Source organism: Podarcis raffonei, chromosome 12 (genome assembly GCF_027172205.1).
Source record: "Podarcis raffonei isolate rPodRaf1 chromosome 12, rPodRaf1.pri, whole genome shotgun sequence".
In the NCBI taxonomy this organism is placed as follows: Eukaryota; Metazoa; Chordata; class Lepidosauria; order Squamata; family Lacertidae; genus Podarcis; species Podarcis raffonei.
In genome coordinates this window covers 18683892-18697125 of record NC_070613.1, presented here as the reverse complement: position 1 = coordinate 18697125, position 13234 = coordinate 18683892, and the positions used below count along the sequence as shown (strand labels likewise).

At 41.7% G+C, this 13234-nt stretch overlaps 1 protein-coding gene across 4 annotated transcripts in view; it reads right to left on the bottom strand.

The window, feature by feature from the left end:
• Positions 1 to 13234, bottom strand: part of NRP1 (neuropilin 1) — a 126572-nt gene that overhangs the window by 49602 nt on the left and 63736 nt on the right. For all 4 annotated transcript variants that reach the window (XM_053359635.1, XM_053359634.1, XM_053359638.1 and 1 more), the window contains 2 exons: positions 7956 to 8111; positions 5222 to 5388 (listed from right to left, as the gene is read on the bottom strand). In XM_053359635.1, the coding sequence (XP_053215610.1) occupies positions 5222 to 5388; positions 7956 to 8111 (323 nt within the window). The remainder of the gene's footprint in view (positions 1 to 5221; positions 5389 to 7955; positions 8112 to 13234) is intronic.

The following is a 13234-nucleotide window of genomic DNA, read 5'->3' as shown; positions in this document are numbered from 1 at the left end:
AAGTCAGTCCGGACCTACGTGGTTGTTGAAATTAACAACACTTAAAAAATAATAATATCCTCATGCTGATGTTGCTCCCAGCTGTGGCTCTGAACAGATGTCACAATTTTTTCATGTGAAATTTGACAAAATATAACATGAAAATGAAAATGATCTGTATCTTGATACCCAGCATGTTTGCTATCCCTGTGTAAAATGCCTTGGGCGGGGGGAATATATCTGAAGGGTGGGATATAAGCAAACAAAACTCTCTACTTGTAATTACAGGGCAATTCCCAGGGTACGAATCTGAAAGATGTGGTGATTGTGTACACTGTACACAGAAGAGAGATTGCAATGGACATTTGTATTTGGAGCAACAACAAAAAACACAATGCTGATTTCATACACCCATAAGAATTTGACAACAGAACTAAGTCTTCTGTACTCTTGAGTGGGTTCCGTTCAGCACTGCCTGCATCTAACTCAGACTACATACACAAACTATATATTTAAAGCACATCCCTCCAAAGAATCCTGGGAACTGTAGTTTGCCCCTCACAGAGCTACACTTCAAAGCACCTTTAATAAACAACAGTTCCCATGATACTTTTTTGGGTGGGGCAGGTGTGCTTTAAATGTATGGTGTGTATGCAGCCTAAGTCATAGAGTAGGCCCACTGAAATCAATGTACTTATGTTAGTCAAGTCTATCAGTTTCAATGGGTCTACTCTGTGTATGGCTTAGCTGGACATACCACCCAAGGTCTCACAATTTGATAAATCTCCCTGCTTATATAAACTCACTGTAAATGTCCTGGCGATATTTTTTCAGACTCTCTTCCTTCTTGTTTGCAGTAACAACTGTGGGTTAGAGAAGGCGCCTGGCTGGGATTTACTAAAGGCGGCAACACAGGACAACCCCAAACTCAAGAGATGTAAGGTGCTAATTGTGTTTACAAACACAGGTTTCACTCAAGGGCTTTTAACCATACTACAAAAGTTATTTAAGTGCAATGACTTCATGTGTGCTGCTTAAATGTAACTGTTGGTCCTAACTGTGGATGTTGAATGTACTCTGTAAAAATGCAATTACTGCTGCCAGGGCAGAAATCTGCCATCCGTTTAAAAGGAATGTACTGAAAGTGCAATCATAAAACCCTTGCATGTTATGGATTTGATTAAGATTTTACTCCCTTAGGATTCCCAATTGCACAATAACAGGAGTTCCTCAGATTTTAAATACCACAGACAGGAACAGATTTCACTAAAAACAGATGTGGAACCCTTGGGTTGGCGTTCTTACTAGTTTTGAGAGCTAAAACTTTGCTGGTAATTGATAGCTATTAACATGTTTGTTGTTTAGGTTACCGAAATGGAAATACTACACTACCCCCCCTCCCATGAAAGGATATGTTAATGAGGGGAGCTCGGAAATATACTTCAACTTCTGTTCCTTTTTCTGGATTAAATTAAAGCATTGTTGTGGAGCAGGGGGGTGGAATATCAATAATGCTATTTCACTATTAAAAAAGAATTGAAATAGAAGCAGAAGATTAAAAAAAATAATCAAACAGGTTTTGGTCAAGGGAGTAGAATAGAACAGCATTTATTGCATTAAGGAAGTAAATAACGCTGCTTTCGCATTTTGCCCCTAAAGGAAATGCCTCTTAGGGTCCTCCCTCCAAATGGGCCAACATGGTTACTTATGGCTTTTGGCTGTAACAGAAACAAGATTTATTTTTGGTAGGCCCTTCACACATGCTATTCTGCATATCTTTAGTTCCCCTTCTTGGCACTGTTAAGATGGGAAACATATGCTGGATTCAGTCTGCTATACTGCCAGTACACCACCCACACGCAGGAAGATCCCAAGAGATCAGGGCCTTGCTTTTCATTCCCCCATGGCATGCCAATATGGGCACTCAGGTCAATGTACACTTACTGCCATGTAAACATGCTCTCCATGCGCCACATCCTGCCCCTTCCTTCACCAAGCATCAATGCAACCTCCTGGTAATAAGCATATGTGGTTTTGGGGTGTTTTTTTTGCTAAGGAGATTAGAACACAACCAGCTGCCTCTATTTTTCTGCTCTTTCCACTTTTCGCTTCCCTAGTTGCTTCCAGAAGTCTACGTTTCATTTCTGCACCCACGAGAAGCGATTCTGCTGCTGCCGTTACCACCAGTATCACAGGCAGTCTGGGCTGCTTTTGACTGTACCTGAAACCATCCAACCAACTATGCTATCATTGGAGGAATGCTGCCTGGACAACCATGGACATAGTTATCAGATATGAATGGGATTCCTAGATACGCATCTCTAGTGCCCATTTCTGACATCTAAGGCAGTTAGTGCATGCACAGGTGAATAATATCCTTAGCACATGCCAGTGTGAGATAAGTCTGTACTGGCAGAAGATAGATCACTGTTGTTGTTGTTGTTGTTGTTGTTGTTGTTGTTGTTGCAGCTGAGGACTCCCAAGGCAGTTAAGGAAATACAAGAACAGCATTAAGAACAGCATCTAATATTTACAGGACTTTGATGCTCTTGTGTATATTTGCATCACTCACAATTGCACTCTAATCCAGGTACTATATGTTGCATTACCCAAGATACAGCATTACTGGTTTGGGCAGTACAATGAAGAGACCTCAGGAACTTACTGCAGATTTTTGTAAGCCCCACTCAGTATTACACTCCCTTAATCTGCTGGCGGAGGTACTGGACTTGCTCAGCCTCGTAATGAGGCCACACTTGAAATACATTTCCATTCATTTTGTAATGAACTTTTTGCATATTTGCTACCTCCAGTCTTCTCTTCCTTTCAAAGTTATTTTCACTTTCCTGCTGCCATCGGCTTTTTTTTTTTTTTTTTGCTGCCATGTGAACCTCTTGACTTCATCTAAATGCTTGCTTAGAGCAAGCTACAGGGAGAAATTACAACTTGCAAGTTAGATTTCTGGCTCTCTTTTACTAAATTGTGGAGCGGGGAATATGGAAGCTAGTTTTCTTTTAAAAAGAAGTGGGAATAAAAATATGGAATGCAATTTTTATGTTTGCTACACTTCTGTGAAGATAAGTGACAGCAATTAACGCCAACGTCGTTTGATTTATAGTCAAGGTTTGCTTAATTTCCCTGCTACTTATTCCTTGGGAGTTAGAATCAACTGATTTCTGTTTGCTACGGTGAAGTGTGATTAAGTTTATCATTTACAATTAACTGGTTTTCAGCAGCTCAGGATGTGCTGAGGCCTCATAAGCTGGACACCTGAGAGTCCCATTGTGTACCAAAGGATCAGGAATGAAAGATTTCCCCTGACTTTCTTCCCCTGGCTGATTACCACTCAACATGTTTTTAAGCTTTCTTGCAGACAGCAAACCTCAGAGGAAACACTGGTGCGAACGCTCTTATTGATGGTTAATGATGCATTATTCTTATATGTCAGCTCAATATTTCCTATGGAAAACAATAAGAGCCCGAAGAATGCCCCAGTTATTTAAACTACTGGAAGCTTTCAATACTGCATTATTAATCTAACAAATGTGAACATTTCTCTCCTGGCTCCTGCTGTCATCAACTGCATTTAGACCACAATTAAAGAGGAAAGTGGTGATTCTAATTAAATAGTAGAGGGGGGAAATGTTCTGATATTTATGATAACTGGGTCTTTGAATTCTTAACAAACTCCCTTTTGTAAAACAAAAAATAACAATTGAACAACCCAGCAGCATTCATTGGGTTGAATTCTCTAACAAATAATTTTAATGTGGCCATAAATGATAGCGAAATGGTAGGTCTGGTTACACAACAGTACTAGAAAATTACTCAGGTAGAGAAGTGCTTACTACTCACTTGAACAAAATGGATCAAGCATAAAATGAATTATTTCAAAGGTGTAGGAGTGAGGTAAGGTGGTGAAGAGGAAGAGGAGGCACCAAATCTTGTAAATATCTCATCTATCGCCCTCTGCAGAAATAAGAACACCAATTCCCATTCTGTGGGGGGCGGGGACAAAAATATATGAATGAATATTTCTGCATTCATTTTTTAACAACAGCTGTATGGCACTGCATCAGAAACCGACTCTCAAAACCAGGATGGGTCATAAGTATATTCAGATACAGCTTTGTACAATGGTACAAAGAACCTGCTCATTGGTGGAGCAGAATGGGTTAAGAAAATTCACACCCTGACACATGGTCCTGAACCGGGGCCAAAATGTGGCTTTCATCTCAGCATCTTAATCAGAATTCTCTGCATATGAGTAGAAATATGTTTTAATTTTTCTAAAAAGGTACATATGACATATGGTTCACTGGGTGAATACTGACAATTGCTTACCACAATGTACATGTAACCATTAGATAAATTGGTTTTCTGTACCATGCTGCCAAATGGAATGGGGAATATCACTGCACAACAGGTACACTTAAATAGCCTTAACTTTATTTATTGCACCTTGGCCCTTATATTTTCTATCCTGTGTTCAGGATTTCATACTCCTTCATTTCAGAACTTTTTTACACTTAACAAAGGCAATTGCAGTTTTTGCCTTATACTCTCTGGGTAGTATTCATGGGTGGTTTTACTCAGGGTAAAGCCACTGAAATTAATAGTCCTAACTTAGTCATGTTCATTAGTATCAATGGGTCTACTCTGCAGTAAAAGTTGAATACCACACCCTGGTTCCACACTGTCTTAGTGGTCTACCTATGGGTCTAATGTTCTGATGTAAAGAAAACAATAGGCTTATCTCATTTTTACTTTAAATTTTGAAAGACACAGACCTTCCAAAGTGAAATTCTCACTCATCTCCTCATGACACCAAGTAGCTATTGAGTACTGTTCTTGTGAAAGCTACCACAGGCTGCTCAGCAGACCATTTCACTTTAAGTGCTTGTTAAACTAATATTGACTTTTCCGACTAAACCAAAACCTCTGTTATTTGTGCCCAGAAAAATGAAGAGGGGATAAACCATGCAAGAAGTGAAAGAATGCATCTTCTTGACCTTTCCTTTCTCTCCCTCCACCTCATACCTTTGAAAGTCAGTCTATTTGTAATAAACATCTAACGGGGGAGTTGAACTATTCATGCCTAGAACTCTGTGTTATGCAGGATTTTTTTTCACTCTATATACTGGTGCATTTACCTTTAAAATGACTTTGCCTCTCCTGCTTTCTTAGAAACACCCCACCAGAGGTGTAATTTTTACAGATGTGGGTTGGTTGTCTTTCATACCTGTATCCATTCTCTGTTGGAATCTTCTCCAGGCGTCCACCCATTTTCAGGGTAATTTAATCTAGACCTTTCAGAAGACCAGTTGGTGCTATACTGGGAAGAGGCACTGATTTGGTCAGAATGTATTTCACCAGATTCCATGCCAAGAGGTTCAGCACACTGGAAATCTGAAAAGGACAATGCTGTCAGTAGCACATAAGGTTCACAAAATCCAAAATAGCTATGACAAGAAGCAGTGGCTGCAATCCATATCCCAATGAAGACAATGGCAAAGTAACACTGAAGTTAACATCTCAGTATTTCACCCTTTCCTGCTTTGAAGGCGATGCCCAAGTACTGTGACATGTGACTTTATCAAATGAGGCCATAGCAGTTCTTCTACTGCTGACAATTGTGGTCAAGTTTCTGAAAGCACCCAAACACAGTGGAAGGCACAAACCAATGCAAGAACTACTCATCTTGACTCTAGGTGTCTAGCCTCATTGGTTGTGTGTTTGTAGAAATATAGGGCTATAAAGATGAGAAATAATACATGAATACAAAGACATGGGGGGCCTTTGCTGGAAGCTCTTCATGTTCTTTATGACAGACGTATGTCATAAATCACTCTGATATTACAAAATTTCTGAAATGTTGGCAAGTTTTGAAATAACCAAGGTATATAACCATGGTAGCCCAGTATGTGCAATTTCCATTGCAAGAAAAAGGGGTGAGTATTCTGAGAGAGAGGATAATGGACTAAATTACCCCACCTTTCCTTAAAAAAATTCAAGGTGGTGAACACATGCTGCTCCCCATTTACCGTATTTTTTGCACCATAACACTCACTTTTTTCCTCCTAGAAAGTAAGGGGAAATGTCTGTGCGTGTTATGGAGCGAATGCCTACGGATGGCGGGGGGATCTGCTGCAGTTGTGAGCAGAGGATCCATGGTTCCCCTTCCTTCCCTCCTCCGTGGCTCGCTTTGAAACAGCGAAGCGGGAGAAGAGCCGCTGAGTGGGGAGGAGAGAGGGACAGAGAGCCTGCTTGCTTTAAAGGAGCAAAGCAGGAGAGGAGAGGAGCCTTCTCCTCTTATACCCCTCTTCTGCATTATTAACAGCATCCTTCTCCACCCACCCCATGCGTGTTCCTTGTCCCTTGAGTGCTTTTCCTTCCCTCCCCACTTAAAACGTGGTTACAAAGCACGGATCCACATGGATCCTCAGGATTTTTGCATTGGGCTACCCCAAACTCACTGTCAGATCACATGTCTGTAGCCACAGCATGAACCACAAAAATCATACATCCACTGTTTCGTTTAGAATATTTTTTTCTTGTTTTCCTCCTCTAAAAACTATGTGCGTGTTATGGTCGGGTGCGTGTTATAGAGCGAAAAATACGGCAATCCTCACAACAACCAAATGAGACATATTAGTGTTAGATATGGTGATTGGCCCAAGGGCACCCATTAAGCTTGTGGCTTAAGCATGGATTTGGACCAGACTTCCCTGTCAAAAAGTCCAGCTCTCTACCATGCTGCCTCCATATTTTACTTATACAGTAAACTTCAGCTTTAAAAGCTGTTGCTCTGGTCTTCACATACTCCCTTTACGTGGGACATAAAACAGGCCTGTCTGTATGATGAGCATTAAATTCAGACCAAAAAAATGCATTAAATGTTAACAAGAGATGTGGAATAAAATGTTTAAAAAAATCAGAAAGCGGCCGTGATGTGACAGGGGTATGATTAGCCTTGTAGCTCCTACAATTTTAATTCTATTTGAAGGTTTAAAAACACACCCATGACCAAAAATGAGATCTAGTCGATCAGCATTTTCCCTGAGGGAAACAATTCTGTGAAGTCAAACAGAAAAATTACAACTGGCTTTTAAGAGACATTATTAAGAGGCAAGTCAGACTTTGCTATGCTGCAGAATCTCCATTTGAAATGTTGAATTTTGTACAGATGTCGGCTATTGTTTTGATCAAAGACAATACAAGAGGCTCTGTAGATGAGGCATTAAAAGCTTGGATCTGCTGGGCAAGAGTCAAGAGCTCCTGCATAGTTTACTACTACACTTGTTATTTATAATTGCATTTATATCCCACTTTTCCTCCAAGGAGCTCAATGTGGCATCAGTGGTTCTATCCTCTCTCCCGCTGATCTTTACAATAACTCTGCAAAGTAGCTTAGCCTGAGAGACAGTGGCCAGCCCAAATGAGCTTCATGGCTGAGTCAGGATTTGAAGTCTGGTTTCCCAAGTCCTAGCCCAACTCACTAATCACTACATCACTCTAGCTCTGGGTGGGAATTCACCATCCCTGGATAGTCGGCAGATTGTCAGATGCTGGAGCAGCTCCCCCTGTCACATCAATATTTCCTTCAATGGATTTTGACCCTCAGACCTGTTCTTGCCTTTGCAGAAATGAGGTGCCAAACACAGACTGCTATACGCTTAGACGAAATGTTGTGTACAGTAAATTGGTATTTTATATCGTGGCTGTATACATGCGGTAGTTTACATGCGGTAGATGAATAGCCATCCACACAACATTGTAGTCATCCAAGTAGTACCCTGCATCTCCCAACCCTTGGGTGTCTTCTCCTGCCCTTGGGTGGTTGCTTTAAAAACAGATGCACAAAGGACTCTTATTTATCTAAGGCTTCTTTAAATATTTCATGCAGCACCCAGCAGGTGAGGAGACAGGACAGACAGTATTCAGCACACAGCTCTGTAGGATGGATAAACACTGACCTTCCGACACACTGTTCTGCAGGACAGTGTAGTTTGCAGAGAATCCTTCTTTTGCTATTGCGCTGTCGGTGTAGAAAACCATGGAAAGAATGCCTGTTGAAGAGCGGACACGGCCTGGTGTGTTTTGCCCACAGTATCGGCCTATGTGAGGACCAACTGAAAGGAAACAAGAACACAACGGTGAAGTCTCCACAACAATAGAAGATAGCATTCTATGCACACCCGAAGAGAGGCCTCACAGAAAATAGGAAACGCCCTGAATTTGGCATCTCTTGCCCCCCTCCAGATGTTGTTATTGTGCATTCATGATGATTTCTGCTCAAGATGCTTTTGGAGCAATCATATGTGATCCTGCATTCAAAACTGTTTGTGCCTGAAGACACATACCACCCAACACCGGAATGAGGCAAATTGGGACATGACCTCGATGGAGGCTGCGCCCCCCATCTTACTTTGGCCTTGCCGCTGCCCCCTCTCAGCTCCCTCCCTCCCTCGTACCTTCACCCTCCTCCTCGGCCACTGCAGCCACCACTAGTGTACTTTGAGAAGCCAGTACTGGGGCAGCTTCTGTAAATCTTGGATTCCCCACTTAAAATGGGACAGTTGCAAGGTATGCAAACATTTTTTTGGGTGTGTGTGTGTTATACTGATTCATTTCCCATCAGTGCATGCCCTGCAGCTTCCTGCTGAAACCCTGTAACATTTTATACCACAAATGTTTGGAAGCACCTCAAAACAACTAATAAAACCATACCAGCCCATCACCAATGCACTGTTACTGTGTCAAGAACATGTTGCAGAATATATCCACAATGAGACACCAGCTATTAACCAAAACAAATTATAGTTCCATGCTACCACAAACCCTCGCTCCTACAGTATTTACTTATTTATAAAAAATATTTACAGACTGCAATATATATCAGAATGGTGTACAAGAATACCTATGTAAAATAAAAGCCACATAAAAATTTGTGACCGTCAGCTGTTATGGAAATTCTCTTAAATGACTGCATAAGTTTGGGGATCTGGAAATGATTTCAGCAGGCATTTAAAGGTTAAAACAGAAGGCACCAACCAACAGTATGGGGGAAGGGACATAGCTCAGTGGTGGAGCATCTGCTTTGCATGCAGAAGGTCCCAAGTTCAATCCCCAGCATCTCCAGGTAGGACTGGGAGAGAACCCGGTCAGAAACCCTGGAGAGCTGCTTCCAATCAGCATAGACATTACTGAGCTAGAGGGATCAATGGCCTGACTCAGTATAAGACAGCATCCTATACTCCAGTACAAAAACCCAGGGGAAAATGTCAACATACATTTATAGGGGAAATTTGTTATGATCGCGATTGTTAATAACAAGACACACAGTTACAAGCACAAAGGAACCTTTGCCAACAAAACAAAGGGGTCCAGCTGGTCCAGCCTGCACTACTAGTTCCGTGAAATAAAGCTCACCATCCGTACATGAGAAATGAGAACACAGTCAAGACTCAGTGAACAAGGCAATGGGAAGGAAAGGTAAATTGCACTGAAACAAACAGAAACTCAGGCGTACACAGGACATAAATACAGATTGAACAGAAGGGCAACCTCTTAAATTGGATCACAAGAATGCATTGAACATAACCTTGCAGTAAAGCAACATCAGAACATTATGGTTGCATGCATATGGTAAAGTAGCACCACAGCTTAAATATAAACACGGCAAATGAAAAAGTTGCAAACTGTCATTTCCCATGTGCAGTGCTTATATATAATGATGTGACATCTCTTTATGGTATTCAACCTCCTTGTTTGCTTTGGTGTGTCTAGGTGACATCTTGATGCCAGTTTATCACACTGGTATGTTGCATACATTCTGGTTTCAAGAGGTTGCCCTTCTGTTGTTCTGCTTGTGTCTACAACCGTGAATTGCTGGCTGTGCCTCTGCAGGATATGGTATACTTGAGCATCTATGCTCATTCATTAGTATGTTCACAGGGCAAGCTGTCATGGATTGTTCAGTAAATTCAGAGAAATGCCTAAGTGATTACAATTGCCCAGTAATCAATGGCTCCCTCCTTCCCTTGCACTGTCCATTCCTATTTGTGCTTTCAACAGCTTCCAGCTTGAAGCATTCCCCCTCTGCTCATATTGTGGCCTGTGCCACCAAGAAAATAATTCACTTTGAGTATGAAATATTTCCTTTCCATTATGGTAATATCCCTCAGAGGCATTCACCAAAGATATATGCCAGTGAAATCACCTCTGGAAGTTTAAGAACAACAAATCTTTTGCTAGTAAAAAAAATAAAATCTATAACCAGATTGGCTGAACATCCTAAGCCTAAGAGCCTCTTACCACAATTTCCATATGGCTGAGAGCCAAAAAGCACAGATTCTGTTCCTTCCCAGGCATTTGCTTCTCTCCTCGCAAGAACAAAATCAGCACTCATTGCCTCTTCTCCTGCAGTAGCTTTCCCCGTAAGTCCCCAAGTCCTACCACAGCTTCTGTACAAGCTGTTCCAGTCGTGCTTTTCATAGTCCCCTCACATCCACCCTTCTCTCCCTGCCTCACCTCCTTCAGCCAAAGTGTTACTGCTTACCCTTTCCTCTCAATTCCATGGGCTCCCTGCAAATTTCAAATACCACTGAAAACAGTGGGTGGCCAGCATTTAAACACACCACATATTCAAAACACATGGCTTGCCCCAGAGAATACTGTGAACTGCAGTCTCCTGCTCAAAGATGTATAATTCTCAGTACCCTTAACAAACGATTGTTCCCAGGATCCGTGTGCTTTAAATGTATGGTGCACAGACAGCATTATTCTATGTCAAGTTTTCCAGCCTGGTACTCTACTGATGCAACTCCCATCATGTATGATCCTTGGCCGTGCTGGCCAGACCTGATGGGAATTGCAATCCAAAATATCTGGAGGGCACCAGTTTGCATAAAGCAACTCTTTATCTGCAAGACAGAAACTCCTCCAGGGTATGTAGGTACGGTTACGAAACTCTCCATGCAATAAGGTGAGATCACAAGTAACTGCTGCTTGTCCTCACAGCAGAAGAGGGGAAATCCCCATAAGAAAACTGCTAGGACATAGAAAAGGCAATAGATTTAGTGGCTGTTTTTTTTTAAAAAAAGGTAAAGGACTCCTGATAGTTAAGTTCAGTCGCAGACGACTTTGGGGTTGCGGCGTTCATCTCGCTTTACAGGCTGAGGGAGCCAGCGTTTGTCCACAGACAGTTTTTCTGGGTCATGTGGCCAGCATGACTACGCCGCTTCTGGCGCAATAGAACACCGAAACCAGAGCAGCACACGGAAACCCTGTTTACCTTCCCGCCGGAGTGGTACCTATTTATCTACTTGCACTTTTTGGCATGCTTTCGAACTGTTAGGTTGGCAGGAGCTGGGATTGAGCAACGGGAGCTCACCCTGTCACGGGGATTTGAACCGCCGACCTTCAGATCGGCAAGCCGAAGAGGCTCAGTGGTTTAGACCACAGCGGCACCCGCATCCTACTTAGTGGCTGTTAGTGTATGTGAAGAAGCGATGAGGAAAAGGATGAATAGCAAGACAGAGCCAACAGTTTAACCATGAGTGATAAGCAGATTCAAAAAGACTTAATAGTCTGTTTAAAATTTGGCAATGCCCACGCGTGTGCACAGCAGTTTCTAAGCACTGAGCTATGGCACTGAGGCAGGCTGCTGCTGCTGTTACACTGGTCTGTGATGGCCCAGAAATAAAAGGCATGTCCAGAACTTACACCGATAGCCTCTGCACTGATTTTGCATGTTTTTGTTTACTTTTTAATTAAGTTTACTAGGACCTATGATGTTTGTCGTACGATGCCCATACATAACAGAAAGGTTTGGAGAAGCAAGGAGGGGAGGCTGCTTTGTAATTTAGGGAGGCGTATGGCACTGTGACGCAGCTTAACATGCACCACCCCAAGGCACTGCAAGTGTCTGGCAACTTTTGATGGAGCCATGGAAGCCTCTTCATTTGTGGCTCCTGCTTCTTTAATCTCCCACGAAAAGGACTCTGGGGTTTTGTGTGTTTTATCTTGAATCTGACTAGTCAGCATCTGGCCTTTTCCTCTCATTGTTTCCCCTCCTTCTGTCCAATGGGCAAACATCTGTGACTTTGCTCCTTCTCCATTAGGCCCTTTGATCACTGCAGCCATTGACCTTAATGAGGAGGAGAAACAAAGCCACTATAATTCCATACCCTGGTACTTATTCTGAGCCACCCTCTTCACCCCCACCCCATTTCCTGCAAGGATGCTTCTTTTGAAATAGCAAACAGAAGGGAACTTGTTTCAAAGCAGATTCACACTTTTAAGATTCAGCGTGACTCATGGGTTCATGCTTTCTTTAAGACACATACATGGTAATTTAAAATTTTATTTGTCTGAATACTGCCACTAGATATCATGGCTGCGGGCTCATCATCTAGCTGTGTAAATACAGCAGCTGAAAGCTTTGCAGACTATGATATAAAGGGGTATTGAATTTTCTTACACAACATGTAAGACTTTGCCTACTGAGTTAATGCAATATTGATCTGACCTGAACTGGATAAAATAGAGGTTTTTAGTCTTCCTGTATAAATACAGAGCATTCTTAAACATCTCTCTCTCTCTCTCTCTCTTTTCCAATTTCAAGCTTTCAAACTGGCGAATGACAATAAATTACTTAATAATGTGCAAAAGGCGACCACACTAAATGGTTCACTGTGGAGAAAACATCTTGACCAATAATTCATGAGATTATATCACTACCTGCTTAGCTAGAATGTGTCAGTCTTTCTTGAAGGCTACTATTAATCTTTCCTTGCCTTGTAATTTGTGAGCGAAGGGTCAAATGGATTCCAGCACAACAAATCTACTTGTAGCCATTTAAATTGGAACTATAGAGTGTCTGGGACCCATTTGAAGCTGCTATTAGAAATTATTTTATTTCGAGATGTTTGGTCCTATTCTGGTAGCATCAGTCCTGGAGCTGTGTGTTTATGAGATTCTGAACTTTCACGTATGGAAATGTAAAGTGAAAATGTCATTTGTTCATTATTATTAATTTGATCTAAGATATTATCATCATGTCAGGAACAATTACACTGCATAAAAACAGACTTTGCAATTTTTCAACATTTTGATTGAGAGAATGTGTTAGCTAGCCACCTTTACTGAACGTGAAAAGCAGAGTGCAATGCGATTAAAGCTCCACTGACTTAAACGGGCAATTAGACACATACTTATCAGTGGAGTTTAGACTTTCTTATGGCAGGGTTGG